Source organism: Motacilla alba, chromosome 2, assembly GCF_015832195.1.
Source record: "Motacilla alba alba isolate MOTALB_02 chromosome 2, Motacilla_alba_V1.0_pri, whole genome shotgun sequence".
Lineage (NCBI taxonomy): Eukaryota > Metazoa > Chordata > Aves > Passeriformes > Motacillidae > Motacilla > Motacilla alba.
Window position 1 is genome coordinate 128,575,443 of NC_052017.1, and position 19,934 is coordinate 128,595,376.

The 19,934-nt window shown below is 42.7% G+C and overlaps 1 protein-coding gene across 4 annotated transcripts; it reads right to left on the reverse strand.

Moving 5' to 3' along the window:
• Window positions 1–407: 407 nt before the first annotated feature.
• TP53INP1 (tumor protein p53 inducible nuclear protein 1) lies at window positions 408–12,223 on the reverse strand. Of its 4 annotated transcripts, none has more exons than XM_038128829.1 (5): window positions 12,110–12,223; window positions 8,759–9,040; window positions 7,893–8,241; window positions 6,213–6,246; window positions 3,692–3,849 (listed from the first exon to the last, which is right to left on the reverse strand). In XM_038128829.1, exons 2-5 carry the CDS (start codon window positions 8,868–8,870, stop codon window positions 3,832–3,834), a joined length of 513 nt encoding a protein of 170 aa, XP_037984757.1. In that variant the 5' UTR covers window positions 8,871–9,040; window positions 12,110–12,223; the 3' UTR covers window positions 3,692–3,831. The 4 variants fall into 4 exon arrangements, with proteins under 4 accessions (XP_037984754.1, XP_037984753.1, XP_037984757.1 ...); XM_038128828.1 differs by having other exon boundaries at window positions 7,893–8,244; XM_038128826.1 differs by lacking the exon at window positions 6,213–6,246 and having other exon boundaries at window positions 408–3,849.
• Window positions 12,224–19,934: the final 7,711 nt, after the last annotated feature.

Sequence of the window (19,934 nt, forward strand, 5' to 3'; positions counted from 1 at the left end):
CGCCCCCTCACAGGCTACCTCTACCGGCAGCTTTCCATACAGATTTGTTCATGGTGGTGCATGGCAGGGAGATGATAGGCAGTGGGGCATGAGTTGAAACAAGAGAGGTTCAGCCAAGATACAGAAAAAATCCCCCCCCAACAATGTACATTTCATGTGGTTTTTATCTCTGTCCTGTTCACTATGGAGTTCCTGCATGTTGGTCAGGAAAGGCAGCAGCCAGCAGAGATGTGCAACACTGCTCAGATGCATATTGTCACCTGATCAGCAATGCAGACCAAGTCCCAGAGCAACTGCTGCACTAGAGCAAGCAATGAGACATGCAGTAGCTTGGACCTGCCACCTGAACAGGATGCTCAGGCATCTGGATTTTCACTGACCTATAACATTAAAGAACAGAATGACAATTTTTAATAGGCCATTTTTTATTGAGAGTTAAGATCATGTTTCCCCACAGTGCGCAGAACGCACTATGAAAACAAAATACAGAAGATCACTTTAGTACATACACGCTGGTTAAGCAATGCTACCTTTTTTTGGCAAAGTGCTGTATTTTGTCTGTTTTCAGCTTGTGTTAAACTATTAAAAAAAAGAGCCACAGATTCTTCCATATCAAAAGGACTGCTACAAATAGAGAAGTGGCTCTGGAGAGAAGCTGCCATATATGCATAGACTGATGTACAGTATTAATCCCAACTGAAATGTCCCTTTTGAGTCTTCAAGTTTGCTGTGTAGAAGGCACAGTTTAAAATGCAAATCTGTCCATTGACCAATACATATGAAAATACAATTTCAGCAAGATTCATGAATATCAATCAATATGAGACAGTGCAAGGCCTCCACTTTTACAAGAAAAAACACACGCTTTAATACAATTCAAAAAACCATATAAAAAGCCACACAGCTCACTATTAAAACAGTAAACCAAAACAAATCTAATTGCCCAATAGCTCCAGGCACAAAACAGGGCTAGACCAACATAAATATGTAAAACAAATTAACAAAAAAGCCATTGATGTAGTACTATCTCACACAATAATATGGTTTCCAATATTACAAATTGAGAAGCACAGCTTTGTGCAACAAAATAGTTTATATCCTGAAAGATATAGGTTTTCATCACCAGAAAGTCATCTAGTAATGCAGTATAAAAAGATCAGTATCTCCCAATTCTAGGAGCAGTCTAAAGTTGCATTTACTTGCCTACTGAGAAAAACAGACCAAGGCTCCCATTTTAATGCCTGGGAGCCTTATACTCTCAGCTTCATCTCCCCATTAGGAGTTAAGGGATTACTTACTCCTTCCAACACAGGGAGGTGGAGACTCCATCTTCCTTCATTGCACTTTAAGAAAATTAAAGCTGAAGGAAAGTAGTTACTTTTATATAAAGGAAAGTAATACAGGAAAGCAAAGAATTTTCCTGAGCTAGAAAGTTGGCAGCGAGGATAAGGAAGTTTAAGCTAGTCAAAAAGTTGGAGTGATAAAGGTAGATAATCTGAGGCAAGTAAGAGTACTTGTGAACAGGTAAGAGACTGGTGAAACTACAGCTATTTGCAGGCAAACCAAAGTATTTGGATCACATGAGAATTGTGGTATGGACATGGGCACATACTGCTAAAACAGCAGTAACAAAATATCTCTTTTTAGAAAAACATGGTGTGACCAATTTTGTTTTCTTTCACTGTCCATGTGAAATCAATTTGTCAAAGAAAAAAAAACCACAACAAAACCCCAAAACTAGTGTAATCCAGGAAAGCATCTCTTGCTTTTGTACATTAATTACTTTCAACATCCCTTTGTGACAATCCTAATTGCAGTGAAGCAGCACATCTGCAGTGAAACATAGGTTATAAATGCTGTTCCTTGTATGCCAAGTAGGTTCCACAACAATTCCAGCTGCAGAACACACAACAGTACCACTACATCAAGGTCAATTTGAATTGCTGGGGTTTTGCTTCAGTGAGATTGAAGCATCTGGCTGAATTTAAATACTTTATAGGTCTGGAACAATTCACATTATCGACCTTGTCTTATTTCAAAGACTCCTCACACGACTCCTTGTACCAACTTCTGTGTAAGGACTACTGGAAGACACAGCTGAGTGTAATGTTAACACTGTAATGCCCTAGGCACTAAACACAAGGGAAAACAGCAAGTCACATTAAGCACTGGCAGAAAGGAAGATAAACTTACTTTTGGTTCCCCCTCTTCTTTCACTGAAAATTTCTGCTTCCCTATTCCATTCCCATTTAATCCACTTCCCAGATGGATCTATCAGGGTTCAGCATACCACTGGCTGCTGTGTAACACAGCTTTTGTTAACAGGTGAACTTTACCTGTAGTTGTAGTTGGCAGTGCCTGCCAACTTCCAAAACATCTTTCTCAGTGTTCTTAAGAAAACTACTTGATAGTTTTTGGATGGCTTTTCTTTCCTGCTGGCCCATGGAATTGCTATTAAGTCCTTCTGCCTCCAGTGGGCTAGGAGAACAACCATGGCTGATTGATCAATTTTTATACACTGATAACACTGTGTTTAGCTCAGCATCCACTTCTCCCTGCCTCACACCACCCTTCATTTCTAGTCCCCATTAACTTGGATTTCATTTTCATAGAGAAAAAGAGAGAAAATTAGGAGAACTTGGAATAAAAACTTCCTTCCAGCTACTTCTGAGCTACTCTCAATCTGTGAATATGAGACAATCTAATAGCAATTTGTAGCTCAGAAATAGCTGTCCATCAGCCTGACTTCTTTGAAGAGCAGTCAGCTACTGATAGGATAAAAGACCAGTCAATCTACCATCTTTCTCCTTTAACTAGACTAGAGATTAAATGCGATAGGGTAGGGGAAACACATGCTTCAGAGATGGAAATAGAGAAACTCAAACTTTATCTAGCAAAGCTCAGTTCAGTTCTGTGTTGTGCATCTGCACGTTACCCAGAGGTTCACTTTTCTTCCCACTCCACTGTGAGGTACTACATCTGTAACGCCGGTGCCATATTGTACTGCAACAATATAGGTGGGACATTTAACCCTCTTTCAATATCCATATCAAGTACCCACCTACACAGGCCCCACTAACACAAGTAAGTTCCAGGAGTTTAGATGAGATGTCCTTCTTGAAACAGCTCAGCGCAGCTATGTAATATCCACTGGCAGCTATAGAATTTTCTTGTCAGAAAGTAATCATATATGCTGAATACAGACAGATACACAAGCTGTCAAGTACTGGTCATTAAAGCACATGGCTAACCTCAAATTTTCTAACTTCGTTTTGATTAATTCAAAATGTAACTGATTTCCATCTCAGTTAAATTTCTTTAAAATACCAACTAAGAACCCATCTATACATCAAAGTTTATAAAACAGCACACAAACTATCATACTGATAGGCTTCTGAGACATTGATATTTAACGTCAACATTTAGAACTTGATGCAAGATGTTTGGAGATTTGTGTGTCATTTGAAAATAATGCAACACTAGTTACGATTGTGTTTGAGGGATTGACAATCAGCTTCAGATTGACCACACTTACCTACACGTGAAAACAAAAGCAACCTAAGAAACAATGAGACCATAGATTAAAACCACAAGAACCATCAGTAATTGAACTGACGCTGGCAAGGCTGGTGAACAAACAGTCCGTTGTGCTTGATTTGCCGAGAGTGGCAATCCCTGGTAAGGTTTTGGCGACGGAGACTGTTCCTGTTGAGATAGTGTCTTTCGTTATGTTCTTTTATCCAGTGGGTAGGACGAAAGCTCTTGTTTTTTTCCAGAAAAGTTGAACTAGTAGCAAGAGCCGTGACATAGCAGTGAACGCGCTGTCCCGTTTCATTTTGGGCCTCCTGTCTAGAAATGTAACAAGTAGGTATCAGTCACCACTGAGGTGCATTGGAAAGACAAGCAAAACAAAGGGTAGAACACGGACATCAGCATCCAGCATTTCAAAAGGGTATGCTTATTCTACTGGACAGAGATTTGGGCTGAGGTAAGGTCAAGCCACTTAGCACACTGGTAAGTAACGTTTAGTGCTGCTAAATCGCTTTCTGTGTGAGGGGCCCCCCAACAGCCTTAGGACTTTCAGCATCTTACTCTACTGTGCTCCTTCTTGCCCACACCACCTCCCTAAGCCCAAGACGCAATACAGATCAGAAATACAAGGCAACGTGTGTCACACTGCTCCAGCTTTAGAAGACTTGAGAATATCCACTAGGCAAAGTTTGGTTTAAAACCATCTTGAACATCAGTGGTTCAGCTGAAAACAGAAGCACACTAACAAAAGTGCATTTCAATTGTCAGCCACACAAGTAAATCCAAACAATGTTCGTGCAGAAGAACAGAAAGGTAGACCAGTTGTGACACACATGAAAAATAACTTAGAAGGATTGGTCCTCAACCAGCCCCCTAAATTTCATGAGCAGTGAGTCAGCAGTTTTGGCAAACCCTTGCTTCATCATGCACTAGTGAAAAACAAACCAGCAGCCTATGCAAGCAGTGACTGACATATTGAAAAAGGACTTCCCTACTTGACAGAACAATCACTGGCATTTCCTGAAACTTCTAAAGTTAAAAATAGCCTAGCCATTTTAAAAGCAAAGCAAAACCCTAATTTGAGTGCTGGAGCTGGTGTGAGACCAGTGGCAGCAGAGTTTCTTGCCTTCTCTCTCCCCACTCAGGCCCAACAACCAGCTGTCAACTAACTGGTCAGTGGTGCCCAGGAAAGAAGTCTGCAAGACCAGGAACTTGCCCAGACATGAGCAAGAGGTCTCTTGGGAAGTCTGTCTTTCAGCATCAGCATGATTTTATTATAAAGTCTCTTCTGGAAGAGCTTAACTTGCAATTATTGCATGACGTCTCTGTAGACATAAGTCAGGTCTGCCATGCCCATGGTACACCCTTTGTAGCCTTACTCTGGGAGGCTGCAGGTGCCTGACACGAAGTCAGCTCTCCTGCCTCTTCCCACTCCACAGTGGAGGGAAATACTCCTTGTTATCAAGGGAATACTCCCTCCCTTCTACTTTTTTCTTATTTTAAATATCCCAATCTCGCTTTTGGATCCTCGCTTAGTTTGATATGACTGATTGAAGACTAGAGACTGCAGAACAGTCATAAGTCAACAGTCTTCCCCTGTTTATTCACTGGATATTGTTCCAAACCTAGCACTTGAAATACCAAGCAAAAAGTAAGTAAGTGAGTAACAAGCACAAATCAATTCACAGTGTCTTGCATTCTTTGCAGATTACACCAGTTTAATTTAATTTACATGAGGGTACCTGCAAATATGGGACTACCATTTTCCTTGTGGAGTGATCCCTTAGTGCATCCAGCAGTGCTGGAGGTGGAACTGCAAGTGAAGCCTTTCTAAGGAAAGCTATTACAGAGCCAGGAAGCCACACCACAGTTATTGCAACCTGTATTTCCTAAGTATGCCCTTAGCTAGCAAAGGGCAGCAACTGTTAATACAAACTGTTGTGGTTTTGTTATGGAAAAATATGACTAATCTGACAAATAGGGAAGTTTATACAACATCCTTTTGCTTTGAAAGGAATTTGAAATGAAAAAAGAGATTTCCTCCACAAAAGGATAAAAACTGGTTTAAACTTGCTGGCTGACAACAATTTAGCTTTTCCCCCTGCTCTTATAAAAGACCCTTCCAGCAATGATTTGCAAACCAACACTCTGGTATTTGTCATCAAAGTGACACTGGGATAGCAGAGGTGGTTTGAATCAGCTGGACGGCCAAATACTCTTCCAAAATGCAGCCTTTCAGTACCTTAGGTGCATTTGGTAGGCTGGCACTAGTGAGCTCCATGCACTGAGAGAACAGGCTTGATGAGACTCCATCATATTGTCAAAATGGAGTTTTAGAGGGGCTGTGTCTTAAGCCAGACCATCACTACATACATTTGCTGCTGCACTTCCAGTGTCTATTTGGCTAGAAAGCAGAAGTGTCCTGCTCATTGTGCTACACAACCACAGCTCACAAGAAACATTCAAGGCTTCAGACACCCAACACAATTATTTCAGTAATTTTTCTGCACTTAGCATTTTGGCTTGTTAAAGCAGATGTAGTTAGGCTTGATCAAGTAATCATTTGGCACAAAGGTTAGTCCTAAAACCAGTATTGCTTAGGCAGACAAGGCTCTAGAGGAAGCAGTGTTGCTAGCAGCCTGATCAAACAAAAAGCACTGTTCCAAAACAGTAGTACTTACTGTGCCAGTGTGCCTTAAGCAGCTTTTCTTGGCCCTACAATATTAAATGGCCAACCATTAAACCACTAGAGACTTCATAACAGCTTTTGAAACTTACTCCAGTATCAGTGTAACCAATGTTCCCAAATTCTGCAGTCTACCTCAGCTTTACACTAAGTCTCAACCCCAGTTGTCACACAAAAGACCCTGTACAAGAGCCTAGATCCTCTGACAAAGCAACAGCACAGAGTTCAGTGTGCAGAAACTTAATTACACACCAGCTGAAGAGCACACCTCCAGCTTCCCCAGGCATTGAAGCAGCTTAACTGTACTGTGTAACACAAGACAGGATCCTTCTCTGGCTGAATTTACATCAGGATCCCCAGTTCAAGTGACTGAAAAGTCAGTATCCAAGTTTTGAGTGTTACTATTCACTGCAAATTGGTATTTCAGATAAAGTGGCTTACAGTCTTTTGCTAGGGCATGTCCTGCAGCCTACAGCACTCCTGCAGATTCCTTCAGACCCTCATTTTAAAGCTGCTGTCTGCTCATAGCTTCCCCCAATTTACCTTAAACTAGACCCTGATGCTCAACATCATAAACTGTCCTCCCCAAATAATTATACAAATTCCACACCAAGATCAATAGTATCAGCAGTACACTTCAACATTATACAGCAGCATGTAATCTCAAAGTTACCTGTTTCTTTGAACTTAAAACTTAAATATGGCAAGGGGCTGATCGGGCAAGTCAACAGGCATCTACCTACAGCAACTCAATTGCTATACTAATTTCTTCCTGTATATCAAAGCTTAGTATACTGTGATTTTTTTTCCTTTTTTCCTGTTTCTAAACTTAAGACTAGATGGTATGAAAAGTCAGTCTTTGTTACTAACTGGGATTCACAAAACACCCAATTATTTCAAACCCAATGAACACGTGGGCAAGCGTGGGGATCATAAAGGAATGCTCCATTTGCATTCAGCCATGTATAATATAGTGGTATAGCTGCATACACCAACACGAAGAATGGCAGCACATGGCAAACCTGCCTCTACAATAAACCCACATGGATAGATTTTTAGGACCCAGAAGCACTTACTTCGCTAAAAGCAGAAGTTTGCAGCACAGATTTCCACATTGAGGGGACCAAGTTTTGTGGAATCTTTCAGTTTACTTTTGCCCCACAAGCCACTTGTGGGCAAATTTAATCCCATCCTTATCACTAGGTTGAGGAATGAAAAAAAAACCTAAACCCACAGCCACTTCCCTGTCAGGATGATTAAAGTTCCATGTTTCATCTCACAAGGTGACTGAAAGAATACTGAGTAGCAGTTATGAAAAACACACATAGCTGAGAAGGGGGCAAAGTGCTTTCATATCTACATAACTGGCTGTACAGTTAACTGCCACCAGTTCACACAGGACTGGAACATACCCTGCAAGGGAGTAATAAGGCTCCGTGAATATTCACTGCGGTGCCAAAATGCATACCTAACTGTTTGCCAACACTGCCATCTTGTACAACATTGTTCTGAGCAGGCAGGCACCTGACCACTCTACACACCTTGTGTGCTATTCATGCTTTATTCACCTCCCCTGAAATAAGCTGGAAAATTCAGTATTGAGTGTCTAAGCTGCTCAAGGAGAAACCAGATATTTTCAGCACCAGAGCTCCTTGACAAGAGAATTCAGACATACCTGGGACTACCTGGGCTGTGAAACTCCTCATCCCCACATCCAGTCTCATTAAGGCCGTGACAGGTATTGTGGACAGCATACACAGACATGCTGGGATGCTCTATTAGGAGGTTCTCCATCGGACTGGTCTCCACTTTGATAGTGGTTAATCCACCTGCAGTAAAACATGGGGGAGGGGTAATAAACCAGCTCTCCTCCATAGGACATGACTCAAACTGGATGAAGCAAGACTCGCTGGCCTCCGGCAAGTGTTCCAAGGGAGACGATAAACAAGAGAAGACGGGCGAGCTGTCTGTGGCCGATGCTTCAACAAGGTCGGCTTCCTCCACGGAGCAATTAGTGCACGTGTCTGCTGCAGGGGACCATTCGTCAGTGGAGAGGAACCATGGATGTTGGCGATCGCAGAAGGTCGAAAACAACAGAGTTGCACAAAGCCAGAAACAGGATATGAAATAATAATAATAAAAAAAAAAAAAAGAAAAAGAAAAATTAGCCCTGTTAGCACATACACAAATTTTTACTTTTTAAAAGCAGGGGAGGGGAAAAGGGAGCTCCCAGACAAGCCATGTTAGACATGTGAAACAACTGTTATCAGTAAAGCTGTATAATTGCGAAATAAGTCAAATAGATTTTATTTGTACAAGCGGTTCTGCTGAAGCCTGTGTCAGGCTTATAAACCTGACATCATTTTTCTCACCAATTTACACAACATGTAACATTTGTTTGGAAGACACCCTACGCTCTAGTCCCACTCTGGTTTTGCTGAGATAAAGTTTCTCCAAGCTATTGGTTTGTTCACATGGAAGTAAGACAAGCAAGAGCCAGAGCAAGACAAAGACAGAACTTAAGTCTGACAGACATCTTACCTATAAAGTCAACCAGAATCCACTCGTCATCTTCTTTCTCACTGAACTCTGGCTCTTGGCTGGACAAGCTATCAATCTCTCCCATGAGCATGTTATTTAACCTCTGGAACATTACTAAGGCAGGAACAAGACTTTGGCTGGTAGGTCTTTATATCCAAGGTTCAAGGCACAGCTCACACTACTAGCAGAGTGGCACAGACTTGAGATTAAAGTGCATAGATGCTTTATCAGCTTAGGTACAGGACATGCAAAAGCATGACGTGTAAACAGTTTACGTGAGACCTGTAAAAAATGATGACAAGCATCTTAATGACAAAACCACAGGTAACCAATCCCTAGGGAGACAAATTAGAAGCCCATTGTTAGTGCAGCCTGAGGTACCAGTGAACATTTTTCCCTGAAGGGGCAGCTTCAGTGGCATCTGCTATCCCCTCCCAGCTAGACACAAACAGAATACCCAATTCTCTCCTGGGAGCTGACTGCCTTTGTCTTAGACCTCCTCCCCCAAAAAAGGTCTGTTTAGGTGTCAGTCCTCCTCCTATAGGAGGAGGAGGTGTACAGAACTCTTGTGTCTACTCTCCCCCAGCTCCTGCCCTGTCTTCCTCCATGTCAGAGAGACACCAAGGGCACGGGCATGTCTTCTGCTCCAGACAACTCATCTCCCCTGTGGACACAGAGGAGCCCCCCTGAGGGCTCCCGGGGAAGCCCAAAGCAGTGTTTCTTCTCTGTTCCACACTGACAGCAAGTTAACACAGTAGCAAGTCACATCCTGTCTTCAGGTTCAAAGTACACCACAGAGTTACCAGTGAGATCATTTTCACAGCAACCACCCAACCAGTCATGTATCCTAAGTCTAAGGAACATGGAAAAGTATTGGATATGTTTAACTAAACCCAGTGCTTATTTCTCAATTCACTGCCCTAAATCTACAAGTAATTGGTCACTGTAAGCCTGACCTCTGCATTTGGCAGTTAAGATGAAAAATTCCATTAGGACCAAGAAACCGAATGTTTGAACACCCGAGAACCGCCCTTGATATTTAGGTATGAGCCAATAAATAGCCATTAAAGCAGGTGAAAGAGTAAAAACTATGGGGAAAATATTCACCAACTTAACCACAAGTTATTTTTGCCCACAGCAATATTTGAATCATCACAGCAGGTCAGAATTATTACAGATTAAATACCTGTTTGATAATTAAATAGGAAAGAATATATCCATGTAAGACAGTATGAATGTCTGCATTCAGAAAGGGAGCAAGACACATGACAGTAGACAAACCCAGATATTAAAAGATACAACCCATAAAGAACAACCCATTTATATGTACACCAGTACACCTTGCTTCACCCTAGAACTCTCAGGCCACACTAAAGAGTCATTTGGCCTCCTGTGTCATCCCAGGAAACTAGACCTCATCACCCACTTGTTCAAGGTAAGGACAAACACTTGCTCCACGCAGCACTGCTCCTGTACACATTTATGCAGCTTCCTCCTTATTCAGACAGCACAGAAAGACAGGAGCAGAATTTAAAGTAGTCTTCAGGAGCAATATGAAAAGGTACAGTGAAACTCAAGAAGTTATGCTCAAGAGAAATGAGTGACTGCAGGAAAACACAAGACTAGAAACAACAGGCTCAGCTGCAATAGTGACACAGGTCTATTTTTAGGGACCACGCTTGAAAATGAAACATCAGGTCTCTCCTAAAGAGAGCTACAAAGATTATCAGAAGTCTAAAGAAAATCAACAAAATTATAAAAATGGTTAAGCTTAATAGAGGGAAGGAAAAAATTACTACAGTTAGTCAATTATGTGAAGAAAGAGGCAAACATTTATTGCCTTCTTTTATACCCAGAGCAAGCAGAAGTGGCTTTAAACTGCAGCAAAGTTCAACTTTTAGTGGTTGCTAGCAGGAAACACTTTTAACCATTAAGGTTGCTAAGCCCTGGATGGGTTACCTAAGGAAATGCCAAATGCCTACAGTGTTCCTAAGCACCTTCTTGAGAAGGTTTGAGTGCTTCAGTTATAGGCAAAGCTTACTATGGGTAAGGAAATGAACTCTAAGTGAAAGCTTGAAGTCTGTAGTTTTCCAGTCACCTTCCACATCCTTCCCTAACTCTCTCGTGGCACCAGGCCTATGAAAAAATTAGTTTGTTTTTTCTTTAGGCTAACTAGTAAGCCATTGTGTGGCAGCTGATCAGCACTGGCTTTCCCTGTACTCCCACACACGTGTGTTGCCTCCTTCCTAGATCAAGCCTGGAGGTACCTTCAGGCAGAGGCTGTCTTTTTGTTCTGTGCACATGGAGCAAGATGAGAGCTCATGCTCCTCTAGTAAGGCTCCCAGGGCATCACAGCAACACAAAATAATTACCCTCTAACAAGTAAGAGAGAGATCACTGTTCCTGAGAATGCGAGCTAAACAAACCTCAGCTTTTGACCCACAAATGACTTTCTGTAGCTCAAAAGCAGTTTGTCCCATTTTTCCCTTCCCCCACCCCAAGGAGGATCCAAAAAAACATCTGAATCATTTTGTCCTGGTTTCATCTCCAGCTGGGCTTAAAACCACAGCACATTTAGAAAGCGGTTGATGCTTTGACATCCTTTTGGACAAGCGCCTTTAAAAGGGCCATGCTTGTGTGCTATTGTGCAAGTCAGACAGCACAAGAGAAGTTAGGCTGTTATCAAGGGCCATCGTCCGGGGAGGAAAACAGGACAGAGACCGAGAGAGGCTTTCGGGTTCTTAGTCAGGAACTGTCAGCTGCAGGAAAACACAAGCCTGGGAACACTGACTCAGCTACAGTAATGATTAAGAGGCTGTTATAGATAACACACCGAATGACTGTCAACAATACAGTATCGCTGCAATAAAAAAAGTCTTTTTTCCTTTTTCTATTCTTTTTTTGTTTGTTTCTCATCTAGCAAAGGAGACGAGGGATGTGCTAAGCAAAAGAAAACACAACCAAAAAAAGACACCTCCCAGTCCCAGCGCAGTCCGTGTCAGAGCCGAGCCCGCGCCCTCAGCCCGCAGCTCCGCCACCAGGAGGCTCCACACGGCCGCGTCCAGCGCCGCGGGCTGACCCGCCACAGCCGCAGCAGCTGCGCACCTTCCCGGCTACGCTGCCGAGGCTGGGCGGGGGGCGGACGGACGAGAGCACCGGCTGCTCCACAGCCGGGAAAGCGCCAAAAGTCCCCGGCCTCGGCGCCTTCCCAGCGGAGAGGAGCCGGGATGGACGCACGGGAAAACGAGGGCTCTACCGCTGCTGCTTTCCACCGCTCGGACCGCGGGAGACCATCCCACCCGGGACACCGGCACGACTCGGTGCCCGCAGTTCCCCGCACAGCGAACTCACCCGGAGCGCAGCGACCCCAGCCCCGCGCCCGCGCCGCCTCCGCGGAGCCCTTTGTTGTCAGGGCCCGGCGCAGCTGACGGACCGGCCGCCGGCCACGCCCCCCGCCCCTCCGCCAATGGGCGCCGCCGCCGCCTGTCGCTAACGCACGTGACGGGCGGGCGGGAGCGGAGGGGGCGGGGCCCGGTGGGTCCGCCCCGCCCCTCGCCCCGCCCCCGCGGAATGGTGGCGGGGCCGTGGTGGCGGGGCCGTGGTGGCGGCGACCCGACAGCCTGCCGTGGACAGGGACACCTCCGCCAGACCAGGCTGCTCACGGCCCTGTCCAACCTGGCCTTGAGCGCTTCCAGGGATGGGGCAGCCACAGCTTCTCTGGAAAACCTGTTCCAGTGCCTCACCACCCTCACCGTGGAAAACTTTATGGTCTCCCTGGAGCCTTCTCACGGCTAAACAATCCCAGCTCTCAGTCTTTCTTCACAGGAGAGGTGATCCATCCCTCCAGTCATCTTGGTGTCACTCCCCTGAACTTGCTCCAAGAGGTCACAGAATCACAGAACGGGTGATGCTGGAAGGGAGCACAGAGGGTCATCTGGTCCAACCTCCCTGCTCAAACAGGGACATCCCAGAGCTCATGGCACAGGATTGTGTCCAGATGGTTCTTGAATATCTCCAGTGAGGGAGACTCAACAGCCTCTCTGGGCCGCCTACTCCAGTGCTCAGCCACCCACACAGTAAAGAAGTTTTTCCTCATGTTCAGGTGGAACTTCCTGTGCATCAGTTTCTGCCCATTGCCTCTTGTCCTATTCCTTGGCACCACTGTGAAGAGCCTGGCTCCATCCTCTGGACACCGTCCCTTCAGAGACTGATAGACATTGATGAGGTCCTCTCTTGGGTGCCTCCTGCTGAGGCTGAACAGGCCCAACTCTCTCACCCTTTCTTAATAAGAGAGATGCTTCAGTCCCTTCACCAACTTTGTAGCTCTCTGCTAGACCTGCTCCAGGAACTTCATATCTCTCTTGTACTGAGGTCCATGTCCTTCCTGTGCTCAGGATTAGATGCAGGACTCCAAGTGCGGTCTTAGGGGAGCAGAGTACGGGAGAATTACATCTCTCCAGATTTATTAGGATGAAGCACCTTAGCAGGGCTGTGAAGTTAGCAAGTCACAGATGTAAAGCCCTAGAAAACTCATGCATTAGATCACTTACCCCATCTTTTTAGGAAAAAGATAGAAGAGGCAATGAATGTAAATGCAGCACCTTTCGTTTTAGCTGCTCATCTCTCAGAAAGGAATTTCCAGACAGTGAAGTTACAGTCCAGGAGAGCTGGTGTGGGTGTGCTGCACACCTTCAGTCACTTAATATAACTGAGTACATCAGAAAGTTAATATTCACTTCAGACTGCAGTGAGTGCTGGATGGGCAAAGATCTGTATCCTTCAGAAGATGCTGAAATGAATCAGTGATATGCAGGCAAACAGCATTTTACATGCAACGTGTCCTACCAATTTAAGATATTTCATAGTTTCAGTTGTGCTGTGGAACTTGGCTTATTACAAAATAATAGCATTTTGTAATAAAACACTGTGTGTGCAGCACAAGTGTGTCAGTTGCTAGAGTCCAGATAAACTTGATCTTTTAACCTCAATGTTTAATTAGATCTTTTTTGTCTACTTTTTTGCTTTCTCTTTTTTCCCCCTTCATTTTCTTGTAAGGACAAAGCTTCTCTATGTAAAACAAAATAGAGAAAGTAGATTTTGGAAAAATGCTGCAAAGTGCCTTCTTGTGGCTGGGAAAAGGCTGTGTAAGTTGACCAAGAGACTGCCTAGCTGTACAATCTGAAATATTTTTGCAAAAGCTTCAATTAGCTAGCATTTGATGATACTTTTCTATGCAGAACTATCAGTTCCTGAATTAAAAGATCAACTTAATTTTTATAGCATCAGCACTATCAAGGGACATAAACAAATAGCATATTTGATTGAGCTTTCAGTTTATAAGTTGAGCAAGAAATGGGAATGCTTACAAAGTCTTCAATTTTCAACGATAGTGGCTTCAGGACGGAAGGGGGAGGGGAGAAGCAGCACATATCTGCAAATTCAAGATAGGCGAGACAGAAAATTAAATGTACAGAATAAATGCCCCAAAGGACTAATCTGTATTGCAAAATTACATTGTGTTAGAACATGTTAATTAAGGTGCTACAAACCACTTAGTGTAGACAAGAACTGTCATGTTTGGCAGCTGGGTTACCTTGGGTCAACAACAACAAAAACTGTCAAAGCCTTAGTCTTTGTTTGTACTGACTGTTATATTAAGCATTAAATGTTAATCAATTAACATAATGTATTTTTCCAGTGTAGGCAAGCCCTAGGAAAGCTTGGGTTCTATTTGAGACACAGACTCCTAATGAAGATAAAAAGTCACTGTTTATAGAAAGTCCCCTGAGAAGTAACTGAAGGAATAGAAGCTCTCTTCTTCCTGTAGTGTTGCCCTCAAATTCTTCCATTTTCATTTCACTTATTTCTTAATTCTCTATTGCAACAAAATGGTGGAAACAATGAACTTGCTTATTTTTTCTCTCAAATATCATTGCTGTTGGCAGGAGAAAGGCAGTTCTGAAAGCTACTCTCTTTCTCAGCCTGGCAACCATCACACTTTTGTTCCATATCTGACAAGTACTTAAGCATATGAATGGTTTATAATGAAATAAATTATGTGTGTGGACTCAAATACCTGCTGAGCAAGAGCCCAGGTATTTCATCCTGCACTCACTGAGGTCAACAATAAATTTTCTGATGATTGCAGTAGTGCAGGTTGTGGCCTTAGATGCTTTATCCAAAGCCTTTCAAATCAATTAGCCTTTCTATTGATTCTAATGGTTGTTAGAGCAGGCCCTCAGCAAAAGAGATACTCTTGTTTAGGTCTGGGATTGCTGGACACAAAAATTTACTCAGAAACTGGCCTTCCTTTGAGGAATTGGATGTTTATATTTGTATTACAGAAAATATTCTGAAGAGATGTCTGGAGGAAGGGAACCATTCGTATTTGCAATAATCCTGTGCCCATGCAGGATTCTGGATTTATTGGTGTGAGTTAGCAGTGAGCACATTGTACTTTCCGTGTGCTCAGGGGTAGCTTAATGGCACAGCCATAGCTGCTCTGTGTGTCCTGGCAATAGTAAACGACTGGGCAGCAGTCCCCTGTTCTTTGAATTGTATTGATTTTTCGAGATCCTACACATTAATGCAAGGCATGACCTATTGTCTGGGTTCCCACTGCAATGAAATACTACAGCAGTATTTAGCAGGCACAAAATGTGTCTAGCCATGGAGTAGAGAGTGACCTTCCTACCACAAGACCTGTGAGTTACAATGACTGCATTGAGCTTACAACAAAGCGCTGCCATGTGCTGTGCCTTTTGGAGAGGCCCTACTCCACAGCCCTGCTTGTTTCAAGGGTACGTGAGAATGCAGATCTGTCTCTGTATTAGAAATGCTGAGTAGCGGGAGGGAGAACCACACCAAACAGAGCATGCACATACTAAAAAAATAATCTCCCTCTAAACTTTGGAGAAGATATATCCTCCAGACAAAGATAAATAAGAATTCTTTCCAAACAATGTTTAAAAACCAGCTTGATATCACTCTGAGTGATTTGCATAAACACACACATTGTGTGTTTATGCACACAATTGTTCCCACACACAAAAAAACCTGGCATATCAGTACAGGAACCTCCACACCAGTCACCTTTGCTGATGTGTGCCATTGTTTTAAGGTCAGTCTAGCACAGCTACCAACGTGGAAGTTTCAGTTTAATGGTAAGTTATAAACTGATGCTCTGAACTTAACCCTGGTTAAGACAAAGTCTAAAACCTTCTGCCCTACAGCTTCCATCTAGCTGTGGCAGAACGTCCTGTTCTGTATGGGAAGAGATTCTGTGTGATACTGCAAGGTCACAGCTGTCAGATAGATCCTGGTCTGTCCTACTGAATGCATTATGCAGAAACAGCCAGGATTTCTAATTTTAAAAATATCTCAAGTTTATGATTAATCACAATGAAATACTGTTGTGTTGGTTTGGATTTTTTATTTGTTTTTCCTATGAAGAAGATACTAGCTACTGTTCAAAAGAGCCCAAACTCTTCTGTCCAAACTTAGGTACAAACATTTCAAACTTGCTGTTTAAAGCATGAACAGTCTAAACAGATCCAAGCCTAAAAAAGCACAGTCTGACATTTGTGTGCTTGTACAAATGTCAATCCCATTTTTGAAGCGGACTTCTAGATTTAAACATCAGTCACAACTAAAACAGGCACTTACTTTACTGCTCTTCTTCCCCTGACTTTATTTAGTGCAAAGATTTCTGCAACATTGGCTTCAAGATGATAGATTGATTGTTTCTGCTGTAAGTCACAAGTTTCTAACGCTATTTTCCCAAACAGCAAATTACAATTTGAGTAAAAGCAGGCCTTTCCAGACTTTTATGCAAAACAGGTGTTAGAGACCTGTTACTGTATTTCTACAGCATGAATTCAGCAAATTCAAGAATCCAATTTAGACATTACTAGAACACTCATGATTTGGCTGAGCAAGATCCAAGGAGGCAGAAATTACTGGATATGATCCTCTAAGACAGACTGAAAAAGTTGAGGGATTCCATTTTCAGAATAACTATTACCTTAAAACAATCTGTTTTAAGGCAATCTGTCGCCCTTTTCAGCAGAGTGCATTTTAGGAAAAAACTCAGTTTCCTTCAAAACTGTCAAAACACAAATCCTGCTTTTTGTATTGTTTGAGAGCAAAACCAGGTACAACTCTGCCTTCAAATTGCCATTGGCAGGAAGCCATTATAAATCATAGCCAGATTGAAAAAATAATGGTAAGCTTTAGCTGCACTTTTCTTCTTGTCAAAATAAAAATCCTCTCAGAAGTCAGTACAGATTTCAGTGGCCTGAATAACTCTTGCTTTTTTCCAGAGCACCTTCAGTGGCAGCATTTGAATTATTAGCTTGGGCTAAAGCGTGTTGGGCATCACAGTAGGTAGTGCTGGACTGCAGTGGCAGCCAGCAGAGAGCCAGAGACAGATGCCTCTTCTTGTCATTATGGGAATGATTTTTCTCCTGAGCCCAGAGGCATTCATCAAATATTTTCCATTGGGATTGTCTGTCCTCTCTCATATTTGTCTCTTGTACTAGAAATCCAGTGCATTTCCACTATTCTTGCCTGAACCTGTCCTCTCCTTCAGCACTCAGTAATAAAAGACTCTATTGTATCTCTGGGTACAGCCAGCAATACTCTTCTACTGTTCTCTTCTTTGCCATGTGATTAGGGAGCCTTTCCAGAAGCAAAACTCCCACCTAACACAGCCAAGCAAAGTGTTCTTGACATCCAAAGGGGAAATGACCTGTGAATTTTTGACTGTGGCATTGAACATGCATTTGTTACATTTATTAAATTCTTGCATGCTTCAGATGTTGATGGGTTACTACCATGGTTATTAACCCTTTATTTTTTGTGTTCTTCATTTCAGTGGTGATGTAAGGATGATCAGCACTCCACAGTCAATGTATAGGCAAGTCTGCTTTATCAGTTAATACAGGTTGTTTAGGACGAACTAGCCTTGGTCATATAATTTATTTTCATCAGCAGGATTTACCTTTTAAAGACTGTCAGATAATGTTCAGTGAGAGAATAAGCAGTGTCTGTATCATATCTTTTGTTTAAATCATGTAAGAAGGACGGACAGTGTGCAAGATCACTTCCTCCTTAAATTGTCAGCTCAAAATGTGGGATTTTTTGTGTGGCTAGCCATGCTTAAAACCCTCCCTTGAATTTTTTCTGCACAACCTCAGAGTCAGCAGACACACTGCTCACATCTCTGAGGCATTTTTAGTCTCACCAGTGATCCATTTGTTTCCTTTTGGCTCTCCCACTGATTCATATGCTTCCTAAAATAGAGCCCACTATCTTTGTTCTGTTGTGACAAGTTACAAAAGAATTAGCAACATCAGTTTAGCACCAAGTAATGTGAATCATATCATATGCGTAGAAGTGCTTGGAGTTCAACTATAAGATTACATCTAAGTGTAAATTACCATTATTTTTGAAAGATTTCTTAGTCTTTTCAGGGTACAAAGCCACACACCATAATTCTGCATTGTTATTCTTTTCAGCCATAGATGCTTCTTACAAATACTGAGCCCAATGTTCCTCACCATAGCTCAGACAAGTCCCAATTAAAAAAAAAAAAAAAAAAAAGCCAAATGCTTTTGAGAAGAGAACAAATAATGTCTATTCCAATGGAGGCTGAGGTGATCATGGTGCATAAAAAACACAAGAACTTTCCTGCACCCAGGTCTTAGGCTCTCCATTTGTAACAAAGCAGTCAATACTTCGCAGTGTCCTTAGCTTGCACGTTCCAGCCCCATTTTAACATGGGATATATGCAAATATATATTTCTCTTTGTGTATTTCATAATTTGTTTATGCAGTGCACTGCAGCATATATGCATGTTTATGTAGCTCACAAACAAGAGCACCAGCACTCAGTGCCAGCTGAGTGTGGCTGAATGAATAAATATCGTGGGAGGTCTTGTCATTGGGGTTAAGCATTTCACAGGAGCCAGGTGCGAGCATCATCTTTGCCTACTGAATCTCTGCAGCTCAGGATCTAATATTACAGCTATTTTTTCAGATAGCATTTCAAATTGGCCCTGCACAGTAATGAATTTATGAGGTCTTAGTCTCTTCAAGATTTGTGCTAATGAAGCCTTCAGGCAAGGGACAGATTGTCCCTTCCAAGTGCCCTTCCATCTTGAAAAAGGTAATGTTCACAGAAAGGTTTAGCCTCCCTACATAACAATATAGCTCCCCAGGGGACAGCAAAGGTTTTAGTAAAACTTGCTAGCAAGGACATGTTGTCCAGCCATTGCAGTGCGAGAGCTGCAGCTCCAGATTTAGTTGCTAACCTGCTACGTAACTCTGCCTGAGTTCCTCATGTGTAGGATGTGGTCAGGCAGCCAGGCACTCCACTGGGATGATGCAAGAGAGGTGTTTGCACTTAACCCTTTTTACTCTAGGCTGCCTAAGAACTTTTCAAATGGCTGTCAGTTGCTGGAAAGGTTCTTGGGTAAGGTGAAGTAGAGCTGCTCCTGGGATATTCTTCCAGCTGACAATTCAGCAGGTGTGAGGTCCAAAACATAGAGAAAGTAAGTTAGTATTCAATTCTTAAACAAATACACCAAAACATGAGTGACAGTATGACAGCATGTGACAACTTGAGAATGATGCCCTCCTAGCACCTGGTATTTCCCAGGGCTCAGCCCCGACAGCTGATGTGATACAAACCACTTGTCTCACCTGTGCCAGTGCTTCAAGGCATGATACCCAATATATAAAGATACACCTTTCATCCTGCTGTAATGAAAGTTCTGAAGTATAAGAAATAGTTTTTTATGAAAAAATTTCTGGCTGAAGCAGGGCCTTACAGTGTCTTCCAGGGCTTTTGGAAAAACACAATGAGTGGTTGTGGCAGTGTGGAATGTGTTGTGAGAAAACAGGCAGTTCAAGAGAACAGATAAATAAAAGACTCTGAAGTTGAAAGAACCTTTTTTCTCTGGATCTGAATTTTGGACGTAATATCACTCAAATGTCAGTGTTTGAGTTATTAAAATGGTGTAATGAGATGTAATGGCCGGAGCTGCAAGGACAGTAAACATAACAGCACTATTATCAGGACAAGCTGAACTTCCAATGGTGCAACAGGTCAAACAGCTATAATCATAACACCGTACCTGGAACAGGGTAAGGGGAGGCTGCCCATGAACATAAT

Coding starts and splice junctions, on each gene's coding strand:
- TP53INP1 (XM_038128825.1), bottom strand. CDS start 8,870: ATGTTCCAGAGGTTAAATAACATGCTCATGGGAGAGATTGATAGCTTG. Junction 8,245..8,758: donor GATTCTGGTTGACTTTATAG/GTAAGATGTCTG, acceptor GGTCCCCTGCAG/CAGACACGTGCACTAATTGC. Junction 3,850..7,892: donor CACAGCCCAGGTAGTCCCAG/GTATGTCTGAAT, acceptor TTACATTTCTAG/ACAGGAGGCCCAAAATGAAA.